The 26,752-nt window shown below is 46.6% G+C and overlaps 1 protein-coding gene and 1 long non-coding RNA gene across 8 annotated transcripts in view; one reads left to right on the forward strand and one right to left on the reverse strand.

Moving 5' to 3' along the window:
* Window positions 1-6,878: 6,878 nt before the first annotated feature.
* LOC103788619 (uncharacterized) lies at window positions 6,879-9,490 on the reverse strand. Its single transcript, XR_614588.6, has 2 exons — window positions 9,309-9,490; window positions 6,879-7,991 (listed from the first exon to the last, which is right to left on the reverse strand). It is a non-coding gene; the product is annotated as an uncharacterized LOC103788619 (long non-coding RNA).
* Window positions 9,491-9,644: 154 nt separating this feature from the next.
* Window positions 9,645-26,752, forward strand: part of ZFAT (zinc finger and AT-hook domain containing) — a 220,046-nt gene continuing 202,938 nt past the window's right edge. For 3 of the 7 annotated variants that reach the window (XR_013528095.1, XR_013528094.1, XM_035277373.3), the window contains exon 1: window positions 10,100-25,048. Coding sequence is in view for 2 of the 7 variants with exons in the window: in XM_035277373.3 (XP_035133264.1) it covers window positions 25,009-25,048 (40 nt within the window). In the remaining 5 variants the exon portion in view is untranslated. Of the gene's footprint in view, window positions 9,842-10,099; window positions 25,049-26,752 lie in introns of those variants that run through there. The other 4 variants (XM_035277375.3, XM_035277376.3, XM_035277377.3 and 1 more) reach the window with 4 other exon arrangements.

Here is a 26,752-nt window from a genome sequence, read left to right on the forward strand (position 1 = left end):
GGGGGCTGGTGAGAACAACTCAAAACAGCCACCTCAATAAGGCTGGCCAAGAGAGCCACTCTTAAATGCGATCGGGCAAACCCGGTTTTCTTACCTTCTGGCCTCCCCTTCTGACCAAAATCCCCTGTGACTGGCGGGCTATTTCTCGCCTAGGTTGTCCCTTCAGCCTGAGGCACTCTTCCCAGGGACTCTCCACTCCCCTGCATTGTGCCTCCCACATCTTCCGGACTCCTCAGGTGGACTCTGTCCCCCTGCCTTTGCTCCAGAGCAGTTTTCTCCCATGAGTGCTGCGCTGTATGGCACTCACCTCGTTAGGCATCACTTCCTCCACGGGGCTGTGAAATCTGGATCTGAGGACAGATCCTCTGCCTCCCCAGTGCATCTTTGGAGCACACTTGGGCACTTGGTAGGCACTCCATAAATACTTAAGGAATGAATTAATGGCCTGCTCCCTTTTTCATAGTGAATTCCCCCCAAATGTTATTCAGTGAACTTGCTGACAGTTTTAAAAATTTCCTTACACCGGATTGTCAGTTCCCTACCAACTGCTTCAACCATGATGGCTGAGGTCCTCTGCTGGGGAGAAGGCACGGGAGGTGAGTCCGTCCCTGCTGCTGGCCTGCAGGAGTGCTCTGTTCAACAGGGAAGTCAAGTACATGAACAGATATGGTACATTATGTAAGAATCATGGAAAGGTGCTGTCAGAGCCGCCTGGGAAGAAAGGAGGGCTTCGCAGAGCAGGGACATTTTGTCTGAGTTTTGAAGGATGGAAAAAAGTCTAGCAGGTAGAGAAATCTGGGTAAAATGTTCTAGACACCTGCAGAGGCTCAGAGTTGTAAGACGGCTGGCATCTCTGAGAAATGGCGAGCCATCAGGTGAATCACGCTTGTCTGGTTTGAGATGAATCATGTATGTGCATTATAAACACCCGAGTGCAGCTGCCTCCACTCTGTGTCATCCTCTTCCATCAACCTGTGAGCGCCTCGGTTTGAAAGGCATGCATGAGAATTCTGTTAAGATGGTAATCTTCTTCCTTTCACAGCGAGTAACTCTGTTAAGACGGGAACCTTCTTCCTTTCACAGCGAGTAACTCTAAGACGGGAACCTTCTTCCTTTCACAGCGAGTAACTCTGTTAAGACGGGAACCTTCTTCCTTTCACAGCGAGTAACTCTGTTAAGACGGGAACCTTCTTCCTTTCACAGAGAGTAACTCTAAGACGGGAACCTTCTTCCTTTCACAGCGAGTAACTCTGTTAAGACGGGAACCTTCTTCCTTTCACAGCGAGTAACTCTGTTAAGACGGGAACCTTCTTCCTTTCACAGCGAGTAACTCTGTTAAGACGGGAACCTTCTTCCTTTCACAGCGAGTAACTCTGTTAAGACGGGAACCTTCTTCCTTTCACAGCGAGTAACTCTAAGACGGGAACCTTCTTCCTTTCACAGCGAGTAACTCTGTTAAGACGGGAATCTTCTTCTTACAGCGGCATCAGTGGTGGAGGCCAGGCAGAGGCTGGCAGCTGCAGCAGCTGGCACTGGTAGAAGGAAAGCCGCTGACCATTTCACATGGGGCCTGGGTGCTCAGCAGCATGCTGACCAGTTGCTCAGCAGAAACCCTGGGACATGTGGCCCGCCCTGGGTAGAACACAGGCCAGCGGGGTGAGTGGGCCAGGCAGCTCAGAGCATAACCTTGTCACAACGGGGCTTTCTTTCCAGTGGCTGTTCTCACCCCACACTTCCGACTAAACACATGCAGAGCCACCACCCTCTCTGGACGAGGGGATGATAGAGGCACAGCAGAAAGGCCTGGGATGCATGAGCTCACGTTTCCAGGTCCCAGATTGCTGTGTGGCCTCACAAAAGTCCCTTAGCCCTTTTTGTTCTCTGTTCTTTCATCTTTGGGATGAGGCTTTTTATGCATGCCCTCCCAACCCTGCAGGATGGTGTGAAGGTTATGTGAGATGAATGGTGTGGAAAGCCCTAGAAGGCTGGGCCCATGCCGCCATATTATTTTATTCCATTCGATTTCCACTTCACCCCCAGCAGCCACCTCTGGACTCTATGGAGTACGTGGTCTGATAGTTGCATAGGTTAGCTGAGAGCAGAACAGAGTATTTTCCTTCAGGATTCTTCTGGAAAATGCCTGCTTCCTGCCAACTGCGGTGCTCTCAGCAAGGTGTCCTCTTGCAGCCAGGACCACCCTGGGTTGTCCTCCTTGGCACTGTTGCTTCTGTGGCTTCCTACTTTCAGAGAGGCCTCCTGGTCTGTCTTCCCTGATCCGTATTCTCATCACACTTCAGATCTCAGCCAAGTTTCTCCTTTTTTCTTCAGTAAAGTTTCTTTGGTTGAAAGACAGCTTGAAGCCAAACAACCCAAGGTCTGTTTATCTTATTCCCCTTTTGCTTCTGGGGAAGCAAGCTTAGGACTACATCCTTCCCCCAAATGGAGTCAGCAACTCTCGAAACCCTCCCTGAAACGGAAATCCTAGCTTCCCCCAAATGGACTCCCTGAAACTGAAATCCTGGGGAAGCAAGCTTAAGATTGCGTCCTTCTTCCAAATGGACTCAGCAACTCTCAAAGCCCCCCCTGAAACGGAAATCCTAGCTTCCCACAAGACTGAGTTACCTATTGCTGCCCAACAAATGACTCCCGTACTTAGTGGCTGAAATCAACAACAGGTTACCATGTTTTGCAATCCTGTGGGTGGACTGGCTTCAGCTGGGTAGTTCTTTTGCACAATGCAGGGTTGCTGAGGTTGCCCATGTGGTGGCACTGGCTGGGGAACAGCTAAGACTTGGATGCCCATGAGGACTCCTGTCCTCCGGGTTTCCTCTCCATGTCCTCTCGTCATCTGGTAGTTTGGCTTGAGCTTCCTGGCAGCATGGAGGCTGGCTTCCAGAGGCAGTGTCCAAAGCCCCAGTGTGCAAGTGCTTATCAAGTCTGTGCTTGTGCTTGTGCTGTGTTTGTGTCTCATGGCGAAAGCAAGTCACATGGCCAATCCCAAAGTCAGTGTCAGAGGGGATCACACTAGGATTTCATTACAAGGAAGCATAGTTCCTTGGGGGCCACCATTTTACAGACGGTCCAGGTAACTCTCTTTTCTGTTGGCCTTTACAAAAATAGCTGAAAGAGTGAACAGGTGCCTGGCATCAAGGTGTGGGTGACTTAGGTAAAGAGACCACGAGTTTCTCCCTTCTGCAATGTCCTCCTCTCTGCACATTTGCAGCTGGAAGTGATAGCTCTGTACTGTAAACTCCCCTGGGGGCTTTTTTTAATGCCTCTGTTACTGCACTGAATCATTTCCAACCAATATTAAAATCATGCTTTTTGGTCTTTTTTAGCTGAAGTGAACCATCTAGTATAATTGCCACTCTCCCACCACTGCCCTTTTGCAGATAAGAGAACTAAAATCCAGAGACGTTAAGGTGACTTTTTCGAGTTCTGCGGCTGGCTCGTGGGAGCAGTTAAGTCAAACACCGTTCCGTGTGTTGGCTGTCACTTTTGCTGCTGCTGCTGCTGCTGCTGCTGAGCTTCTGTGGTCCCCAAAGGGGCTGAGACCACCCGATTCACCCCTACCCACGGTACTCAACTGCACTTTCTGAACTCTTGTCTCATTTCCCTTCCACCACCCCCTGATGTGGGACTCAACACCTTCATTGTCCAGAGAAACGAAGCACCTTGCAGATAAGTTACTTGCCCAAAGTCAAAGCTACTGAGTAATAAAAGTAGGACCAGAGATTGGGCTTCCAAATCCTCCCCTTTCTTCTCTGAAAAGGCAGTACACGCCTATGGTAAAATATCTCAATATTTCAAAAGAATGTTCAGGGAAGTCAGTCTTCCTGTGAGCCAGATCTCCCGGCCCAGCCACTGTCTCCAAAGCTGTCCACCCTATGGCCAGTATCTTTCCACATTTTCAGCTTTCGTATGCAGGTACAATCATGTTCACAAGTGACAGTGTGCTCCAGATGCTGTCCTGCACCTGGCTCTTTTCACTCAAGGATGTATTGCAGAGCACACCCTGGGTCCCCACACGTGCCACTCTCATTCTTTCAAACTGCCGTGTCGTATTTCCACGTATGGCTGAACCATCCGTTTAACCAGCCCTCTAGTACGGACACCAGATGCCATGCTTTATTTGAAATACTTTTTCTCTCTTCTGAACATCCAAAGCAATGCTATTTCCACTACAACTACAAATAAATGCTTAATTATGTATTTTTCCTTTTCCTCCCTCTACCCCTTCTCCCTTTCTTCAACAACTGTTTAGTGGGTCCCAGCTGTACACCCCGACAGTGCTAGGCTCCAGTAGCTCTCCTGGTTTTCCTTTCAGTTGCTGGGATCCATATTTCACTCCCTGTCCCTTTTTTTTTTTTAAATCATGGGTCTGTTACTCCTACTTATAGTTGACTTAAGAAAAATGTGTTATATAGTCACCTTTATCCCTAAACTATTTAAATACAACTGATAAAACTTTCAAAATAAAATTTTTCTAAACATTTACACAAATAATCTTGTTTCAATGTAACTGTTGAATGTAATTTCAAAATGCTTCAAACACTTTAAAATTTAACACAAAAGTTTTTACTGCACACATACCTTAATTTTGTAAAAACAGTTATTAGGCTGGGTGTGTGGCTCACACCTGTAATTCCAGTACTCTGAGAGGCCAAGGCAGCATATCCCTTGAGGTCAAGAGTTCGAGACCAGCCTGGCCGACACGGTAAAACCCCATCTCTACTAAAAACACAAAAAGTAGCTGGGAGTGGTTGCAAGTGCTCGTAATCCCAACTACTCAGGAGTCTGAGGCAGGAGGTCTGAATCCTGGAGGTGAAGGTTGCAGTGAGCCGAGATCTTGCCACCACTGCACTCCAGCCTGGGTGACAGCAAGACTCTATGTCCAAAAAACGGTGTTATTGACGTGACCAATTTCTTTGTCATCTCTACAATATGTATTTTAAATTTTTTCAGGATTGCACTTATTGGATGGCAGAGAGAAAGATGATCTCCTTCCCAGGTGCACTGAATGGCAGCCATGGGCCTTGACTGGTGGATTCTTGGTGGCAGCAGGCATTGGCTCGTTTGGGGTCCCTCAGATCATTTCAACTGTTATGTTAACAGGACTTACAACAAGTTCTTGCAATTTTCACTCCCATGTGCATGAAGTCTTGGGTATGTGATGTTCTGCCACAGTTTACAATAACCTTCATTATGCATCATTAGCATTTCATTAAAATTAGCAGGGCCATATAGCAGTTTAATCTATCAGCTTCTCCCTTAGGACATCTGGCTAATCCATTAACTTGCAACATAAATTATTAAGCCCCCCTTTTACCTGGTTATTTATGAGACCACTGGTCCTGACCTGCCCTTACTGATTTTGGCACGGTTCCTAGTCTTCTGGAAGTCTTTGACTTACTCTTTTTTTTTTTTTTTTTTGAGATGGAGTTTCGCTCTTGTTACCCAGGCTGGAGTGCAATGGCGCGATCTCGGCTCACTGCAACCTCCGCCTCCTGGGATCAGGCAATTCTCCTGCCTCAGCCTCCTGAGTAGCTAGGATTACAGGCACGTGCCACCATGCCCAGCCAATTTTTTGTATTTTTAGTAGAGACGGGGTTTCACCATGTTGACCAGGATGGTCTCGATCTCTTGACCTCGTGATCCACCTGCCTTGATCCCCCAAAGTGCTGGGATTACAGGCGTGAGCCACCGCGCCCGGCCTGACTTACTCTTACTTAGTAAACTTATATGCCCCTTGAACTTATACAAATATACCATTTCATAAACAGACATACAGAACTTCAAGTAAGAAACAGGATCTCATATCTACCAAATATCCCTATTTACTAAAATATCCTATTTTTACCCTTTCTTTAAATTGTAACTGGTTTTGTAATTACAGTTATGGGTGTATTTTTGTACATACAATGTTAACGTTTTATCAGTAAAGCCTCACAGCTTTTCAGAGTCAACTTGTAGATCAACAAAACAGTTGTTGTGATATGCAAATTGTCACTGCCTGCTCCTTTGTCCTGTCAGCATTAACCCAGAATTTTTGGAAGGAACCTGGTTTTCTGAGAATAGCAAGGTGTTTCAGGCCATTCTGATGTTCCCTTACTCCCACACGCGGAATCAGCTTCTTTGCAGGACTCCCGGCCACTGCTAATGAAAACCACTGGGGAGATTAATATTTGGGTACTGACAGTATACACAGGAATGCACAGGCAGACTGGGGATGTGATAGCACTCCAGGTCCACGGAAAAGACAGGTGGAAAAGATGCTGTTTCTTAAGGTTGTAGTTATGTTCATAGTGAGATTGCTCATCTAGTTCTAGTATTACTATGTCCTCTTTTATATGATTTTCAAGTGGATTATTTTTACAATGTGACTATTTAGATTTTTAACTGATTATTCTCACCTGTGATTTTATCATTGTTGGATGCCTTGTCCATTAATATATGTGTGTGTGTGTACATATACATACATACATACATATATATATAGTTTTTAATTTTAGAGACAGGGTCTTGCTTTGTTGCTGCTCAGGTTGGAGGAGATCATAGCTTAGTGCAGCCTTGAGCTCCTGGGCTTAGCCTCCCAAAGTGTTAGGATTACAGGCATGATCCACCACGCCCAGCCAAGACCCATTATTTTGAGATCGCTTCTATGTATCCTTTATCAGAACCTGCTTTCAAGAAAGCATTTTATGAAATTATGTCCCTAAACTATAGGGACATAATTTTCATGTAAATGTCTATTTACATTTACATTTATATATTACATTTATCTTTGTCTATTTATATTTACATTTACGTTTTCATGTAAATGTCTATTTCTTATAAAGATATTGGATATAATTTTAAATTATTGACACAAATATATTTAGTTGTGCAAATTAATTATATTTCTTATATAACTAGGCGCCATTTCATGTCGATAAATTTATCAACACCATTCACATTCTAGCTTCATGAGGCCGACTGCCACCAGCGGGCAGCTGGGAAGCCACTCTCCTCTAGGAACCATCACTGAAGCAGGTTGCCATTAATTATATACTTCTGAGTGATTTACATCCAGTTCCACAAATGTGTCTTCATTAATTGAAAGCATTTTGAAATACTACTGGCAAAGAGAAAGAATAAAGATGTTTGCTGATTGAAAATTTGCAAATCACATAGTAAGGCCATGGAAGAGCCAGCTGTGGACTCATCTCCCCATTTACAAACCTGGATTCCCCACAGAAAGGGGCCATCTCATTGTCATTTCCATCTGCCTATGGCCAGGACAGTTTCCAGTAATAATAGGTGCTCAGTAACTCTTCTCTGAATGATGAATGGGTAGGAGGAAGAAAATGCCATGGGAATAGTAGAGAAAATCATAGCTTTCCAAATAATTAACCAGGAACCATCATCCACAGTCCACAGTTTCTTCTTTTAATTTGTCTTCTGTATTCTGAAGTAATTGGGTTTTGAGACAAATTTTAAATTGCTTCATTTCCAAAATTTGTTTGGTCACAACACCTAGGAGCAATCCATCTGCTAATCAATAAATACCATTAAAATGCTGCTGCTAGAAAGGCAAACCGGCATCAAACCAATACTGTCAGCAGACCAGGACGACTCTTAATTGCCTGACAGAAATCGATTCACAGCAAAATAATGATTATTGTAAATATTTATAATTCTAAAAGGAAAAGCTCATCAATGCAGCTTTTTGAGCAGTACATTTCCAAATAAAGATTCTGATGAGCCCCACCTCGCCATCTCTCTTTGTGGTGGAGGATGTGGTGGCTGTGCAGCAGCTTGCTAGCAGTCTTGGGACTGACTCTCTTGGAGGCTCTCCTGGAAGCCTGAGGGGCAGTTTGGGTACATTCCAGATGTGGTGGTGGGAGGAAAAGATTGGGCATGGAGCGACGAGGTCCACAGCTGGCTCTTCGCTAGCTTGCTGTGTGATCTCAGGAAGCCATTTGACCACTCTGAACATTCCTTTTCCTCATCTGGAAAAGAACAATAATCATATTGCACAACTTAATCTTCCAGATTGTGAGGATGAAATGAAGGCGGGGGAGGGAGGAGGCTATATCTGTGAGCATATATTTAATGGACTGGACAACTCTGGGGTCTTTTCATGGTTCCCAAGAACAGGGTTAAGGAGCAGACAGGAAGGCTCCTGAGCAATCAGATGAGTCATGCTGAAGCTCAATGCCCAAGGGAGTTTTCCTCCTAAAAAATAAGTGACCCCCCGAAAGAAAGTGTTCATTCAGTAAATATTACTATGCAATAGGCGCTGGGAAGACTAAATGAAAAGGACCTGTAAGGGCTGCTCAGGAAGCTCAGTCTAGTGAGGAGGGAGACTGTGCAAACAGAAAAACGGGGAACGGAGCTAGGCCAGTTCTACCACAGCTGTGGGAACACGAAGTGTGAGCTTCAGGGTTGCCTGAGAATCTCATGTTGAGCGCAACCAAAGAGGGTTATTCCAGGAAAAGAAGAACAAAGACTTGCATTTCAGGGGAACCAGGAAACCAAATCAGTTTCCCAAACTTCGGCCTCTTGAGGTCTGCTTTTACGTTTTTTTGGGGGTGGGGGGAAGGTCTCTGCATGACGTACACCACTTTAAATTGACTCATTTTTGAAAATGTAAACAATTTAAAAACTTTCTGACTACTATAAGTGAAAAACGTCATAAACAGAACATGACCTTAGAACATAGTCATATCAACTCACTACTCATGAAATAACTGTCAGGCCCAGTTGTTTCTAAGACTTAAGGGGTGATCAAGACCGACAGAGGTAAGGGAGACAGACAGTGTCAAATAGGAATGGATGCTACGGTACACAGAAAATACGAAGTGTCTTAGGAGCGTTACTTCAGATGGGTTTCAGCGGGGTGAGGGCTAGGGGCTGAAGATGTCATTTGAGCCGAGGACTACAGTGTTGAAGCTAAACACCTTAACATCAAAACCAAAAACAAGGTCATTAAATTTCCACCAGACCCAGCTGCCTGCCCTAGGCTGCGCCAAAAGCAGGGAAATGAATGAGCGAGTGTTGGAGGGGCGTACGCCCAGCGCTGACTTGTTGCGCGACAAAAAGAGGAGGAAGTCGCCTGGTCTCCTGTGATCTCAGGGCGCTCAATGCTCTCTGTACCCCCTAAAGCCCAGCCGGGTGGTCCCAGCACTTCGGGAAACGCTGCAGCTTTGAGCAGGACGCAGGCTGTAAGCAGCCCATGGACAAACCAGTAAACTGAGACCAATAAAAGTTAATTCGCTGCCCCAAACTTGGGGTTGTGAGAGGCAGAGCTGGGACAAGGAGCGCACCCAGAACCCTCTTTGCACGCCCAGCCGCCCCACAAGCCGCTGGTCTAGGGTCGCGCTGGACAAGCCTCGGCATCACCGCAGACTCCCAACCCCGAGATCACAGCTCCGGCCCTCCCGAGGGCCCCTCCCTGGGCGTGGCTATAAACGCGGCGCGGCCGAATCCGCGCTGCGGGATAAAAAGCAAGGCCTCCGGCTGCGAGCATGCGCGTTAGCCTGGCCCTGCCGGGCTGCGCTGGGCGCCAGCGCAGCGGGGAGGCGGGGGAGCGGGGGCGGGGGGGGGGTCACCCGAGGCGGACGTCCGCTACGCAGGCGTCTGCACCCCGTGGGGAGGAGGGCGAAGACTCCATCCGCCATGTTGGATGCCGCAGATTCGCCATAACCTCGCCGGCTCGTTTCTTAAAAAAATAAAAATAAAGAGCGAAGCGTCAGTGGGGCGCCCCGCCTTCTCGGTCAGCACGGGAGGGGGACCAGAAGACACCGAAGCTTTTTTTTCCTCCGCGGTGGGGGCGTTGCCATGGAGACGCGGGCGGCAGGTGAGCCGGGCTGGGGGTTGGGGTAGAGGCTGGGTGGGTGGGGGTGGGGCGCAGCGCGCGGGAAGCCGTTTCGAGCGTCGAGTCTGGAAGCAGCGCGCCTGCCGCCGGCCGCGGAGGGATTCAGGTCTGGGGAGGAGAGCGAACGTAGCTGCGTCCTGCGGCTCACGTTCAGTTGCTGGGGTATCCCGCCGCAAAAAAAAAAAAAAAAAAAAAAAAAAAGGAAGGAGCGAGTGGGAGAGCACGCGCCCAGCCGTTTCCACTGTAACGGGTGGTGTCAGGGCGCGCGCCAGCCACGAAACTCGGTGGGCGTGAGGTTCGAATCCCGGCGGTGCCAGCTTTTTGAGTCGACCTTGGCGGGGTTTTCTTCTTCCCCGGCCTCAGATTCCTCCTCGGCGAAATGCTTACTTCCTGCAGGCTTCCCGGCCGCCGGCTCTACCTAATAAGAGTCACAGATCTTCTACTTGACACCTGGTGCAAGTCATTTAACCTTAAGCTTGGGGTCCTTCACCTGTAATTACCACGATCTTCCACATTTTGGGCACTGACTTCTGCTGCTCAGCTCTCTTGAGAACTCTAATTTGTAGGTCATTTATTAAGAGGAACAGAAGTTCAGAGAGGTCAACTTTATACAGTTTAAAAATGGCAGAACTGGGGCTTTAAAAATTAACTTCCTCCAACTTGGGCTAAAATCCAAACTGCTGCGGCTCCCCTGACTTATACCTCCATCTTCTTAGAGTAGGGCTTGGCTCATGTAAGTGTGCAGTATGTACTTAGTGAATGAAAGAACGAACGTACTAAGTGATCACGCCAGCCCGTCAATCAGTCTGCCTTTTTTTTTTTTTTTTTTTTTTTTTTTGCTGGTGCCCAAGTGACCTTTTGGAGATGGAAATGTCATGTCACTGGGACTTACCCTGCACAGCTGCCTGCCTCTCTCCATTTTTATCTTCTGAACCTACCAATTCATCTGTTGAAACATCTGTAGTGTGTCCCATGCTGAAGATAGTAGCGTGTCACTACCTCTAACCCCAGGGGCACCTTTTCTGACTTCTTTAGTTTAAATAACAGCTTTGCAAGGAGCCCTCTGCACCCGGCAGGGGTAAAGAGCAGTGCCAGTCGCAGTCCTGCCTCTACCTGCTGCTGTGTTAGATGTGGGATAATGTGTCCTGGAGTGACAGAGTGGGCCCAGAGCCGAGTAGTGGGTCAGGAGAGCTGAACTATACCAAACGTGCTGTTTTAAAATTTAGATGTCTTAAATTTTTTGAGATGGAGTCTCGCTCAATCACCCAGGCCGGAGTGCAGTGGGGCAGTTTTGGCTCACTGCAACCTCTGCTTCCCTAGCTCAAGTAATCTTCCCGCCTCAGTCTCCCAAGTAGGTGTGACTACAGGTGCTCTGATGAACTGTGGTGCCCAGCTAATTCAGGCATGCTGTCTTATTTAGCCTAAAATAAGCACCAGAGAGACCTGCTCTCCAAATACAGGTTGAGCGTCCCAAATCCAGACATCTGATATCTGAAATGCTCCAGAATCTGAAACTTTGAGCACTGACATGAGGACACAGTGGAAAATCTTGTATCTGACCTGTGAAGGTTCTCAGTAGAAATGCAGTTGCATAGCTGGGCCACAGTAGCTCACGCCTGTAATCCCAGCACTCTGGGAGTCTGAGGCGGGAGGGTCGCTTGAGTCCAGGAGTTCAAGACCAGCCTTGGCAGTACAGTGAAACCCCCATCTCTATTTTTTTTTCAAATGCAACTGCACAACTGTAAAGAGGATGCTGTTAACACTCAGAAATGCAGGCTGTACAGTGGACTGACAGCCAGCCATTGTCTGTTGTTCTGTTGTTTAGCAGTTGATGCAGGTGTTCTGTTGATGTTGCTGTGCTGCTTGTATTTTGCTGTATTAATGGTGTGTCATATATTTTGCTGGTAAGGACTTATGTGTGAATAAGTGTAAGAAAGTGATTGTCTTATTGGTAGCGTATAAATTCAGAGTCAGGGATGATGGCGATGCCAGGCAACCACAGATTGCCAGTATGCGTGGCTGAGATAGTGATACCTTTGCTTTATAATGGTTCATTGTACACTAACTTTGTTTCATCATCAAAATTAAAAATATTGTAAAGTTACCTTCAGACTGTGTGTATAAGGTATGCATCAAACATAAATGAATTTCATGTTTAGACTTGGGTCCCATCCTCAGGTTATCTCACTGTGTATATGCAAATATTTCAAAATCCAAAAAAACCCAGAATTCTAAACACTTCTGGTCCCAAACATTTCAGATATGGGATACTGAAACTGTAGTTTATTTGGGAATAATAGGGGATTACAATTTAGATACGTGTGCTATGCCGGATCACAAGTACCTCCAAAGAAGTTGGAGCAAATGGCAACTTTTTTTTAAAGACCAAAAAGGGAAGTTCACCTAAGCAGTTTTGAAACAAAAACCACTGGTGACAGAGGCTTATTGTAGGAGTTGGCATTAGTCCATTGGAGACGGGCACACCAGGTAAGTGTCCTGTGCAAGCAACCGGCTTATCTGTAATACTGTGGCTCCAAGGAATTCCTGGCATAGTTCCTGTCATTATCATACTTTCATGAGGGCCCTTTCTTCATGTCCTCTGGCTCCATTTTGTTAGTTTTTTTTTTTTTTTTTTGTGAGATGGAGTTTCGCTCTTGTTACCCAGGCTGAAGTGCAATGGCGCGATCTCGGCTCACTGCAACCTCCGCCTCCTGGGTTCAGGTACTTCTTCTACCTCAGCCTCCTGAGTAGCTGGGATTACAGGCATGCACCACCATGCCCAGCTAAGTTTTTGTATTTTTAGTAGAGACAGGGTTTCACCATGTTGACCAGGATGGTCTCGATCTCTTGACCTCGTGATCCACCCGCCTCGGCCTCTCAAAATGCTGGGATTACAGGCGTGAGCCACTGTGTCCAGCCCATTTTGTTAGTTTGACATGAGTAACTCCATTGATAAAAATGAAATAATGTCTTCTTGATTGATGCCTTTCTCCTCCCATGTCGTTGCTTGTAGAGGGAGAATGAGTTGCCCAGTTGCCCACTTCTCCAATTCTGGAATTTACCTAAGAGTTTTAAAAAAAGAACCCTGGACATATGTTGAAGTTTTCTTCAATTTCCAGCTGTACCAAATGAGAAAAGATCATATTTTACAACATGTTACTGTCAACTCATGGTCAGCTAATTTCTGAAAAGAGTTTCCTGTTTTGGTTAATTTAGGAAAGGGAGTACAATGATAATGAGGTGGAGTTGCATGTGTCTGCAGGGCACAGCTGTAGGTGGCAAATGAGCTGAGATGGCCATTGTGTGAGTTGGAGCTCTGTTACTACAGTGCTGCCTTCTCAGTGTGCTTCTCATTTGCCTCTGGTGAAAGGGTTCCTGTTTCTTTTCTCCCCATACCTTGCAATTTACATAACTTTTCAAAGATAGCTATCCTTAAGTAGAATTAAGGTCTTGCCTAGAGCAAGGGCAGTCAAGAATCAGATATATTAAAAAGTCTCCTTAATTGCATTTCCTTTTATAGATAGTTTCAAGCATGCAGCCTCTGAAAAACTCTGCACCAAGATGGGCTGATTTAATTATGTAGAAGAGACTTAGCCTCGAGTTAGGTTTTCCCTCTCTTCTCAGCTGTTTACCCTGTTAAACTTTCACTGTCTTTGCAGTTTCTCAAGGGCAGGCATCTACTTTAAGGCTGGAGCATTTAGGAGGGTGGAAACAGCACGTGCTCTGGGCCCAGCGATCTGCTTCTCACCAGATTCCTGACCTAAGGGAGGTCACAGCCCTTGGAACCCCAATCCCTTCATTGGCAAAGGAGACACAGTCCTGTCACAGATGGCTACTGATGGCATTCAAGAAATGGGATTTGTCTCTTGCTTCCTAGAACCAGTCTTCCTAGTGTGCATTGTCATCCACTCACTTCTTGAAAGTATTTGTGGATGGAAAGGCAGAGCCTCCAAGGTTTAGGTCATCCGCCCACATCAGCCTCCAGAATAGCTGAGACTACAGGGGTGCGCCACCACACCTAGCTAATTTTTGTATTTTTTGTAGAGATGGGGTTTCACCAGGTTGACCAGGCTGGTCTTGAACTGAGCCCAAGCGATCTACCTGCCTCAGCCTTCCAAAGTGCTAGGATTACAGGCTTGAGTCACTGTGCTGGGCCAAGTAATTTTTTTTTTTAATAAATCATTAAAAAAATTAATTTATTGACATGCGAGTTTTACTCTTGTTGCCCGGGCTAGAGTGCAATGGTGTGATCTTGGCTCACTGCAGCCTCTGCCTTCCGGGCTCAGGTGATTCTCCTACCTTACCCTCCCAAGTAGCTGGGATTACAGGCAAGTGCTATCACGCCCAGCTAATTTTGTATTTTAAGTAGAGGTGGGGTTTTACCAGATTGGTCAGGCTGGTTTCGAACTCCTAACCTTGGGTGATCTGCCCGCCTTGGCCTCCCGAAGTGCTGGGATTATAGACGTGAGCCACTGTGCCCGGCCGAGTAATTTTTTTAAAAGAGAAAAAAGAAAGCAGAATAAAGCAAAATAGACATTTTAAACATCTATTACAGATTTGAAGTTGCTTCCTTTTTGTATTCAAGGAATATAAAATACATAGATAATTGAGTTTACTTGTAAAGATAATGCTTGGCATATAAGTAGAAAAACCGGGTTTTAAAATTGGGTAACTTAATTTTCTTTTTTTAAATTTAAAAAAGCTAACTTGACAAATTACAGTTTTTTCTTTATGGGGCATAATGTGATGTTATGATTTATGAGTACAATGTGGAATAATTAAGTCAAGCTAATTAGCATATCTATCACCTCAAATAGTTATCATTTTGTGGTAAGTCAACATTTGAAATTTACTCTTAGCAGGTTTGAAATGTACATTATTACTATATTCACCATGCTGTGCAGTATGTCTCAAAGAAAGCTGTTCCTCTTGTCTCATTGAGGCTTTAAACCCTTTAATCATCATTTTTTCCTACATCTTCAAGCTCTGATACCCACCATTCTACTCTCTGCTTTTTTGAGCTCCATTGTTTTAGAGTTCACATAGAAGAGGAAACATGCAGTGTCTGTCCTTCTGTGCTGGCTTATTTCACTTAGTGCAGTGTTCTCCAATTTCATCCATGTTGTCACAAATGACAACATTTCTTTTTTGCAGCTGAATAATCTCCAATTTCATCCTTGTTGTCACAAATGACAACATTTCTGTTTTACAGCTGAATAATATTCCATTGTGTATATGCCCCACATTAAAAAACTCATTCATGTGTTGTTGGCCACTGAGGTTGATTCAATACTTGGCTATTATGAATAGCACTACAGAGAGCATGGTTCAGTCATGTCTTTCAACATACTGGTGTCAAATCTTTTGGGTTCTTTTAAACCATGTAATACATGGAGTTGCAAAATGTGAAATTCTGGAATCTGGTGCCTTTGTGTTCAACACAGTCTGATCAAGGCAGGATGGGTGGGGTAGGGACCTGTCCTCAGAGGATATCGTTGGGGGCTGCAGGTTGTTCGAATAGGAAAGGGGCAGCATCCATAGTGGGCAGTGAGAGAAGAGAGGACCAGCTCAGCCATAGGACCTGCAGCCAAGGACCAGGGAGAACTTGGGGTGTCCTGGCATCTCTGGAGGGCATTTTAATTCAGCCCGAAGGCTTCTTGTGCGGCCCTAACTGACTTCCTTCTTAGTGTTGGATAGTCTCCTTGTGTCCCTGCTGGTGGGCCTCTTCTTCAGGAGTTGCTGCCATTTCTCTGTCCTTTAGGGTTATTATTATTATTGCTTATTAATTTTTTTTTTTTTACTATCAAGCTGGTCATCAGTTTACCTAGATGTTTATGCCAAACTTCGTGCCAGGATGCAAAGTCCAATATGGCATATTCTTTCCTCTTGAGGATTTCATGCAGTCCTGGCAGTGGAAAGCAGACTCCTTTAGGAATGGGGCTCGCTGCGATGATGGAAGAGGCGCACCTACCGCAGTCCCAGGGATTCTGGAAAGGCTTCCTGAAGAAGGAGATGTTTTGAGCTGGGTCTTATAGGGCCTAGAAGGGACAGCTGGTGCAGGGACACAGGTGTGACCCAGTCTCTGTGACCAGGTGAGCACTGAGTCTGGAGAGGGACACGGGGCCGGAGGTCTGTGATGAAGGGCCTCTGTGTAGTGGGAAGCTGTCAGGACTTTATTTTGGAAACACTGAGGGACAGGAAGATAACAAAGCTGGCCTTTCAGAAAGAAAGATCTCTGTCAGCTGCCAAGAGACAGGTTTTTTTCTTTTTTCTTTTTTTTTTTTTAGGTGTACTATACGTGTACTGAAATGCATAGACCTTAAGTGTAGAGTTCGACCGCTCACATAACCCACACACCTAACAATATATAGAACTTTTTTTTTTATCAGCCCAGAAAGTTTTCTTGTCCTTTACTGTCTAATTCCTGCTCCTCATCCCAAGCAACTAGTCTTTTTTTTTTTTTTGAGTTGGAGCCTTGCTCTTGTTGCCCAGGCTGGAGTGCAATGGCACAATCTTGGCTCACTGCAACCTCCTCCACCTGCCAGGTTCCAGCAATTCCCCTGCCTCAGCCTCCCAAGTAGCTGGAATTATAGGAGCATACCGCCGCACCTGGCTAATTTCTGTATTTTCAGTAGAGACAGGATTTCACCATTTTGGCCAGGCTGGTCTGGAATTCCTGATCTCAAGTGATTTGCCCATCTCGGCCTCCCAAACTGCTGGGATTACAGTTGTGAGCCACTGCGCCCGGGCTGCTACCACTAGTCTTGATGTCAACATAGATGAGTGTTTTCTTCTGTAGAACATCATATAGTTCTTTTGTGTCTGGTTTCCTTTATTCAGCCTAAAGTTTCTGAGATTCGGTGGTTTGTCTCCTTCGTTGCCTGACAGTATTGTGTTGCATGGATCCGGCCACAGTCTACTGCCAGTTAGTTTTTGGTTATTGCAAATAAAGCTGCCATGAATGTTCCTGTACAAGCCTTTTTGTGGATATTTATTTTCATTTCTTTTGGGTTACTAAGTACTTAGTAGTGGAATTTCTGGGTTTTAGAGTAAAGTTTAACTTTTTTTTCCCCCCAAAGTTTTACCCGTTTGTTGTCAAAAGTTATGTTTAACTTTTTAAGAAACTTCCAAACAGCTTTCCAGAGTAGCTGTATCATTTTATATTTCCATCAGCAACGTCAGAGAATTCCGCTTGCTCTATGTCCTCACCAACATTTGGTGGTGTCAGTCTTTCGCTTTTCCTGCTCTAGAGGATATGCAGTGGTATCTCCCTTAATTCGCATTTCCCTGATGACCAGTGATGTTGAGCATTTCTTCCTGTGCTTATTGACCATGTATGTCATTTTTGGAGAAATGTCTATTAAAGTCTTTGGCCTATTTTAATAAATTGGAGGCTGGGTGTGGTGGCTTACACCTTTAATCTCAGCATTTTGGGAGGCTGAGGTGGGAGGATTGCTTGAGGACAGGAGTTCAAGATTAGCCTTGAAAAAAGCCAGGCATGGTAGTGCATGCCTATGGTCCCAGCTAATCAGGAGGCAGAGGTGGGAGGATCGCTTGAGCCCAGGAGTTCAAGGCTGCAGTGAGCTGTGAACATGCCACTGCACTCCAGCCTGGACAACAGTGAAACAGTTTCTCTAAAAATAAATAAATAGGTAAGTAAATACATAAATAGGGTTTATTGTCTTTTTGTTACTGGAGCGTAAGAGTTCTTTATATATTCTGGATATTTATCTTTTGTTGTTGCTGTTGTGTGTGTGTGTGTGTGTGTGTGTGTGTGTTTGTGAATGTTTTCTCCCAATCTCTGCTTACCTATTTGTTTTTTTATCTTTTGATGCACAGATGTTTGTAATTTTATTGGAGTTTTATTTGCCATTATTTTTACATTTATAGTAAGTGCTTTTTGTATCTTCTCCTAAGAAATGTTTTCATACTTTAAGGTCACAATGAAAGACTCCTAGGTTTTTTTTAAAGGTTTCTATTTCTTGCATTTATTAGGTCTACTGTCTATCTCTAATAAGGGTGTGTGTGGTATGAAGTAGGGACTGAGAATGTGTTTTCCTGCATATGGATGTACAGCTTTTCTAGCCTCGTTGGTTAGAAGAACCTTTTCTTCCTCTGTTGAAGTATTTTGGCTCTTTTCTTGAAAATAATGTGTGCGTTCACTCCTGAACTTTCTGGTCTGTTCCATTGTTCTGTTTGTTTATTCTTTATCAGTACTATACTGCCTTAATTACTACAGCCTTATAGTAACTTTTGAAGTCTAAAGAACAAGCAGGAGAAGAACACTGTTTGGAAGCGCAGAAATGCAGGCAGGGGAGTTTCATTAAGTGCTGTCCTAGTGCAGTCCAGGCTGTGGGGATGAGGAAGGACAGATTTAGAGAAATAGTTCAGAGAGGAAGCTCCTGGGAATGGTGAGGGATTGGCTTTTACCGCAGGGACCTGCAGGCATTCCATCTGTGTTTGTTTCTAGGGAAAGAGGAATGGTGAATGTAACAGGCTCAGGGACATGAAAACTCTGCAGGCTTCATATGTGCAGCCCTGGGTCTATAATTTTCAACTTCCTCCTGTGGCGATAGAAGCGTCTTTTGAATTCTGCCTGTTTTTGTTTCTGAGTTCAAGCAAGGGGCTTGTTCAGAGCTAGCCAGGTTCCTGGAAGCACCTTGGGAAGACCCTTCCTCAGGGAGAGAGCCCCACAAGGGACCATGCTCAGGTAATGCAGGGAACAGGGGCCCTGGGGGGAATCAGAACTGGGTGGAAGTCCTGGTCCTGCTGTCTAACAGCCCTGGGACCTTGGCAAATCTCTTGAGCCACCATCACCTCCTGTATTATAATTATATGAAAATGGTCCCTGCAGACCTACTAGGTAGCGCGATCATAGAGCTTCCACAGAGGAGGAGTGGGAACATATTTGGCATATGGCAGGGGACTTTACTCTTTTCCACCATCTATCTTTTCCTCCTCCTTTCCCTCTCCTCTTTTCCTCTTCTATTCTCCCTCTGTCAGTCTTCACCTTGTTGCCCTGAACATTTTATCACTTTTAATAGTATCTGGGAGAATTAAATGCATGAGGAGGGATTGGGTCCAATCCTTCATCATGCAGTTGCTGGGGAATAAGATGGGGCCTGGTCATAATAGCTATCATTTCTGTAGACCTGCTCAGTCAGGTGCTTCACACCCATTCTTTATTCTTCACAAAAGCTCCGCAAGGTGGGCTTATTATCTTTGTTTTGCAAGCGAGAGTACAGAAGCTCAGGCTGGTCTCTCTGGCTGTCCAGCCCCACTCAATCTCTCTCGACTGCTCTTGGCCATCTGCGTTTGCTGATGTGGTCATAAACATCTCTGAAGTGCCTGCTGTGTGTGAGGCCCTATCTGGGCTGCGTGCAATGGCCAAGGCACGAGCCGTTACGTTAGGTGGCTCTACGGTATTACTCACATATCCTCTTTGGGAATGGTACTCCCAAGAGTTAGGATTGAGGGGGCCTTGAGAACTGTTCTGAAGGAACTCATAGTCTGTAAGGCAGACAAAACTAATTAAAATGAGCAAAAGATTTGAAAGATACTTTAACAGAAGAATGTGTACAAATGCCCAGTAGCATATGAAAAGACGCTCAGCGTTACTAGTTCTTAGGAAAATGCAAATTAAAATCACAATGAGATACTACTACGTACCCACTAGAATGGTGAACATTAGAAAGACAATCCCAAGTGCTGGTAAGAAGGTGAAGCAGCTGTAACTTTGATACATCATTGGAAGGAATGCAAAATGGTACAATTACTTTGGTAGTTTGCTGGCTTCTTAAAATGTTGTGTGTACACTATGTATATTCTGCTTTTATGTGGCTGATAAAGACATACCTGAGGGTAATTTATAAATAAAAATAGGTTTACTGGACTCACAGTTTCACAGGGCTGTAGAGGCCTCACAATCATGGCAGAAGGTGAAAGGCACGTTTTACTTGGCAGCAGGCAAGAGAGAATGAGGACCAAGAGAAAGGGGAACCTCTAATGAAACTGTCAGATCTCATGAGACTTATTCACTACCACAAGAACAGTATGGGGGAAACAGCCCCCGTGATTCAATTACCTCCCACTGGGTTCCTCCCACAATATGTGAGAATTATGGGAGCTACAGGTCAAGATGAAATTTGGGTGAGGACACAGCCAGACCATATATCAACTTATGCTTATTAAAACCTAGGAATTCTACTCCAAGGAAAATGAAGCCTATCTCTATCTGAAGATAGGTATGCACATGTTCATAGCAGCTTTATTTGTAATAGCCCTGTCTTAGTTCTGATTTCTATTGCTTATAACAGAATACCTGAAACTGGGTAATTTATAAGGAAAGGAATATATTTCTTACAGTTCTGGTGGTTGAAAAGGCCAAGGGCAAGGGGCTGCATCTGATGAGGGCCTTCTTGCTGGTGTGTACTCTCTGAAGAGTCCCAAGGATATCAATGGCAAGTTTGCTAATGTATTATGATCAGGACTCTCTTTCTCTTTTTATAAAGCTACCAATTCTACTCCCATGATAACCCATTAGTCCATTAACCCTTTAATTCATTCATGAGAGCAGAGCCATCATGGTCCAATCACATCTTAAAGGTCCCACCTGTCAACACTGCACATTGGGGATTAAGTTTCACCATGCATTTTTGGAGGGAACATTGAAACCATAGCAAGCCCCAAACTGGAACCAGCCCAAATGATCATCAGCTGGTAAACAGCTAAACAAATTGTGCTTTGTCCATACAAAGGAATACTACTTGGCAATGAAAAAGGATGAAAAAGCAATGCAGGCAACAACCTGGACTAATCTCAAGGGTGTGTTAAACAAGCCAGACACAAAAGACAACAAACTTTGAGGATGGGAGAAATTAGAATCTTTGTTCACTATTTGATGGAATGTACAACAATGCAGGTGCTGTGGAAAACAGTATGGAAATTTCTCAAAAAAGTTAAAAATAGAATTACCATATGATTCAGCAATTTCACTTCTTGGACTATATTTCCCAAAATTGAAAGCAGAGTCTCAAAGAGATATTTGTATACCCATGTTCATAACAACGTTATTCATAATAGCTAAAACGTGGAAACAAACCAAGGGATGAAAGGCTAAGCAAAATGTAGTGTTAGTGTTTAATGGACATAGAGTTTCGGTTTTGTAAGATGAAAAAGATCTGGTGATGGGTGGTTGAGATGGCTGCAAAACGATGTGAATGTATCTAATGCCACTGAACTGTATACCTAAAAATAGTTACGATGGTAAGTTTGATGTGTATTTACCATAAACACACATTTACATGGGGATTTGGGGAGGGCACTGACTGCAGAGGCACGGGGGGCTTGGTGGGGCACTTGGGAGTGGTCTGCGTCTTGACTATGGTGATGGCAACACAACCCTTTCCCTCGATTTAAACTTACTCATTTGTACAAGGATCCTGGGCAGTGCTAGAAGCTTGTACAAGGTAGAGTAGGGGGGTCAGTGACATGGTCACTGTCACTCACTGCTGCCTGGGCTGGGCGAGGTGCTCAGGAAAGCCAGGGGATGATGTTTGAGAAGAGTGACCAGACCAAGGGGGCATAGCAGGCGCAAGGCAGGGAAGCATGAAGGAGCCTGACAAGGTGAGCAACCTCTGCCACCCCCTGGACTGGCCAGACCTCCTCTGAGGTGGGGCAGTCACAGCCCAGAGTCTGACAGGGAACCTCTAGGTCCTCGCGCGTTCTTTGTACAGGAGTCAGGCCTGAGCTGCTGAGCACTGGGGTGGAGAGAGGGGAGTGTGCACAGCTGGCCACTCTCCTGTTGGAGCTGCCAGCCCTCTGGCTGAGCCTTCCAGTAACCTCTGGCTTGCAAGGCCCTGCCCTCTTCCTGAGTCTCTGCCTCCTTCAGCAGGGCCGACTCGCCAGCCATCTAGTCAGCCCTTCTCTCCTCTCCTTGGCCTTGCTTCTTTCTGAGTTGGGTGTCTTTGGGGTCCCCCACCCTGGAAATGTGGGTTCTGGGAAATAGCACCAGCTTTGGAGTCCCAGAGAACTAGCTTTGCATTTTAGACCCAGAATATGATAGTTCTTGTGACTTCTTTGAGCCTCAGTTTCCATGTCTACAAAATTGTAGCTAAACATGTCTTCATCTAAAGATTTTATTCATGGAAACACCAAATCAGGTGAGGTACACACTGAACTGTCTGGTGCTCAGGAAGTGTTTTTGAGGTGACCTTGAGAGTTCTTGCTGAGTGAGCCCATGTTGAACCCAAGTGCCCAAGACTCCATCACTGGCTGCTTGTGGCTTTTCAAAGTATGTCACAGAGTATCACTGCCTGACAAGTCCTTGGCCCCACTTCCTGTATGCCACTTAGCTCCCCACGGCTGCCTGCCAGGCTTCCACCTGAGTCCAGGCTCCTGCCCTGGTGCCTTGTCCGTCTCAAGAGCATGAAGCTCCAGCACTCATGTTCTTAACCACCAGAGAGGTTATCTGCAATCACAGCTTCCACCGTGGCCCAGTGCTGTGTGAGGTGCTCTCTAGCCATTGTGCTCTGCCAGCGTAACTGCAGTTCTCTGATGTTGGGATTTTATCTTTGATTTACAGACAAAGAAATGGCGGGTCAGAGAGGTTTGGTCACATGCTGGTAGGTGGTCAAGCCAGGATTTGAGCTTTGGGCTGTCTAATCCCAAACCAAACTGTGCTCTTTTCAGGCTACTGAGTGGCATCCGTCACATTTCCTGAGCACCTGGGCTGTCAGCACTTCCCACTATACCTCATTTAATTTAACGAGGACCCAGGGAGGCAGATGCTGTGATTGCCATTATACAGATTAGGAAACTGGGGCTCAGCAGGGCAGAGTCATGGCACAGAGTACCCTAGGGATGCAGCCAGACTCACCCAGGTCAGTGTGATCCCAAAGCACAGGTCTTTATGCCTGCAGGCCATGGGTTAGCTCTTTTATCTCTTTTGTCATTGCTTTCATGTCTCCTTTCTTTCCCTCTTTGGGTCCTATTGTTTCTTAGCGACTGACAGAAGCATTTCATACTTTGGGTTTATTAATTAAGCCTTTCCTGCCAGAGTTTGCTGTTTGCCCTTCTGGTGGGTTTGACCTACTCTCAGGTGTGGACCCTGACTTTATCCTTGGTTCCCTCTGGAATTCGGGGTGGGGTGAGGGGCAGTGATGAAGATCACTGGACTTTAGGGAAATGTGGGAATATGGAGATACAGTTGCAGAAATACGAGTAGCCCTGGAACGCCAGGCTTTGATTCTGCCCTTTAATGTCAGTCTCACGCTCCTCTTCTCCTCTTTCTCCTGCTCTAAATTTTTAGAAGACAAACTAATCAAGAAAAACATTCTGTGCTTTTCCTTTTTATTTTTCTTTGGTCTTTGCTCTGTAATAGGAAGACTGTAAGAAATGCCTACAGAAGGGCTTGAATTGGGAATAGAGCTTTGGTGACGGGAACTGATGGCTAGACATCAGGTAGGTGGGAACATTGATGGGATTTGGTGAATACTTCTTGGTGCCCTTCCAGGGGAGGAGTCAAAGGTGAAAGGGTGGCCAGGAGGGTGTTGTGCCCTGGATCCCTGGGGGAGCCTGGGAGGCTGGTTCTGTTCAGTGGGAGGAGAGTTCCTCTCTGGGACATAGTGGCTTGACGGTTCAGCTGAGCTTCTGAGGCTTCCACCAGAATGGGCCAGGGAAGAGTGGCCCAGGGCAAGTGCAATTTGGGTGGGGCATGGGGTTTGGAATTGTTGGATGCAAGAAACATAGATTTGATCAGGGTATTTTTTTATTATTGCTCTTTAGTTCAGGATTCCTTAGGAAGCCTTCTGGAATGCTGAATAGTCAGCTGTCCTGCGGTCAGGTCCTTCCTTTGTCTCTCCTGGGCACACTCTCCATCTCTTTCATCTTCCCTTGCCTCCTTCTCCTTTGCTATTAGTTGGGTCATTCTTCTTCTTCTTCTTTTTTTTTTTTTCTGAGACGGGGAGTCTGGAGTGAAGTGGCACAATCTCTGCTCACTCGTCTCCACCTCCTGGGCTCAAGTGATTCTCCTGCCTCAAGCCTCCGGAATAGCTGGGACTACAGGCATCCGCCACCACACTCAGTTAATTTTTTTTTTTTTTTGTATTATTAGTAGAGATGGGTTTTGCCATGTTGACCAGGTTGGTCATGAACTCCTGACCTCAGGTAGTCCATCCGCAGCGGTCTCCCAAAGTGGTAGGATTATAGGCGTGAGCCGTGGCACCCAGCTGCATCGAGTCATTCTTCTGCGTGTTCCTGACTGGCCCTGGTGGCTCCCTTATCGCAGGGCTTCCTGAGTTTTTTCTGTGTGCGCGGATGAGCAGGTGGGAGGTGCTATGTGACATGAGGGTCTCTTGCCCAGCACTGGGTGTGTTAAGTATTGTTGGACTGGCCAGGTGTGGTGGTTCACGCCTATAATCCCAGCACTTTGGGAGTCCGAGGTAGGCGGATCAGTTGTGGCCAAGGATTTAAGACCAGCCAGGTTAACGTGGTGAAACCCCATCTCTACTAAAAATACAAGAGTTAGCCAGGCGCGGCAGCCAGCACCTGCAATCCCAGCTACTCTGGAGGCTGAGGTGGGAGGATCGCTTGAACTTGGTGGGTGGAGTTTGCAGTGAGCGGAGATCGTGCCACTTCACTCCAGCCTGGGCGACAGAGCGAGACTCATCTCCAAGACAAAACAAAAAAATTGTTAGATGAGGTTCCTGACTGAGTGAAAGTCAGAATTTTTAATGTGCCCGAGAAAGATACGTGGCACTCAAGTTTTCCTAGACTTGGGGCGCTTCTCGCCTGTGACTTCCTGAGATTGGAGCCGGCTCCGGGACACCTAGGAGGGACCCCTTCTGGGCGGGGTGGGGGCGGCTACGAGCCATAGGCCACACCGCTTCAGAGTGCTGGTTGGTCTGTGGATGGCATCATGTGCTCATTCTGGACAAATCAGAGCCTTCTGTGGCTGCAGGACGCCCGTCCCACCTGGGCAGGGCTGTGACCCGCATTGGAGAGAAGCGTGGGTGGGTGGCGCCTGCCGGGGATAATTAGGGTGGTTGGGCTGCCTCGGAGAGTGCGGGCGTCTGTGAAGGAAGGATGTAGGTGGAGAGGAGGTGGTCTCACCTCCGCATGCTCCGTGAAAAGCGGCGGAGGCAAGGCGCATGGCGTCCTTCCCACTCTGCTATGGTGGAGGCTTACGAGGTAATTCTCCTGATTCGAGTTTCCACTCTGCATTCTCCTGTTGGTTCCTTGGTGACTGGAGGCGTCTGGGCTGTTCTCCGCTCCTGGCCACCTATAGCAACTCGTGTCAAGAATGCCGTGCTGCTCCTCCGCAGGGTGGCATGGGCCTCGGGGGCTGCCTTGGTTGGCTAGAGATGCGGGCAGGGCCTAGGGGCCTCCTTGGTTAGAGACGGCCAGGGCCTGGGGCTGGCACCTCCTTGGTTAGAGACTTGGGGGTGTGGGGATGGCGCCTCCTTGGTTAGAGATGGGGCCTGGGTCTAGGGATGGCTCCTACTTGGTTAGAGATGTGGGCAGGGCTTGAGGGCAGTGCCTCCTTGGTTAGAGAGGGTCTGGGGGTGGTGCGTCACTGGTTAGAGATGGCGGGGCCTGCGGATGTCTCTTCCTTGGGTAGAGATGCGGGCAGAGCCTGGGGGCAGCGCCTCATTGGTTAGAGATGCTGCCTACACCTGGGGGTGGTGGTACCTCCTTGGTTAGAGACGCAAGCAGGGCCTGGGGGGTGGTGCCACCTTTATTAAAGATGGCCCAGGCCTGGGAGGTGGCGCCACCTTGGTTAAAAATGGGGGGCCTGGGAGTAGCGCCTCCTTTGTTAGAGATGGCTGGGCCTGGGGGTGACACATCCTTAGTTAAGGAAGGAGGGCCCGGGCCTGGCAGCTGCGGAGTGGCTCTTGCCTTTCAGAGACAAAGAGGGAAAGGGCAAGAGGTGTGGGATTTGCTCAAGAGCATGGCCAGGGCCCCTGCTGGGAGCAGAGCCAGGCTTCTTACTTCTCAGAGCTTCCGTAAGGGCCTTCCTGGCAGGGTTGGGGGGGAGCGCTCATGGGGAGGATGTGGATGCAGCCCCCTTGCCCTGGGCCTGGAGTGAGCTCCTCTCCACTGCAGCCTGGGCCGCGCCTGGCTGGGAAGCCTGTGGGGTGGCTAGTTCGCCCTCCTCTGGCTGCTGCCTTCTTCTGGGTTCTCCCTGCCTGGCTCCCTCTCCTGAAGCTCTGAGACCCATCCGTTTGTGGGGAGACCATCCTGCTGTGTGGCACTGTGGGCATGAGAATCCTCCCTTTCCTAGGTGACTTCATTTTCAGGTTTTCTTTCAATGTGGAGATACCTTTTGAGAACTAATTTTCCAACTTTTAAAGACACCTTAGATGTATAATGAGGGAACATTTAGGGAATTGTAGTTACAGGGTAACTATAGACTTTATTGTTTTTTCTATTTAATACTCCAGATGTCTTCTAGGGAGAAAGGCTTTGGTTACATGGACACCTTTTATTTATTTATTTTTTGAGCCGGAGTCTCGCTCTGTTACTAGGCTGTAGTGCAGTGGCATGATCTCGGCTCACTGTAACATCCGACTCCCAGGTCCAAGTTACTCACCTGCCTCAGCCTCCTGAGTAGCTGGGACTACAGGCGTTCAGCTAATATTTTGTATTTTTAGTAGAGATGGGGTTTCACCATGTTGGCAAGGATGGTCTCCATCTCCTGACGTGATCTGCCCACCTTGGCCTCCCAAAGTGCTGGGATCACAGGCGTGAGCCACCACGCCCGTCGGACACCTTTTATTCTTTGAGCCAACTTGATTTGAGGATTCCAGTGGGGAGAGGACACGAGTACATGAGAGCTGAAGTTTCTGCAAATAAAAGAGCATGGATTTGGAGCTTATGGAGCCTTCAGAGAGG

Source organism: Callithrix jacchus, chromosome 16, assembly GCF_049354715.1.
Source record: "Callithrix jacchus isolate 240 chromosome 16, calJac240_pri, whole genome shotgun sequence".
NCBI lineage: Eukaryota > Metazoa > Chordata > Mammalia > Primates > Cebidae > Callithrix > Callithrix jacchus.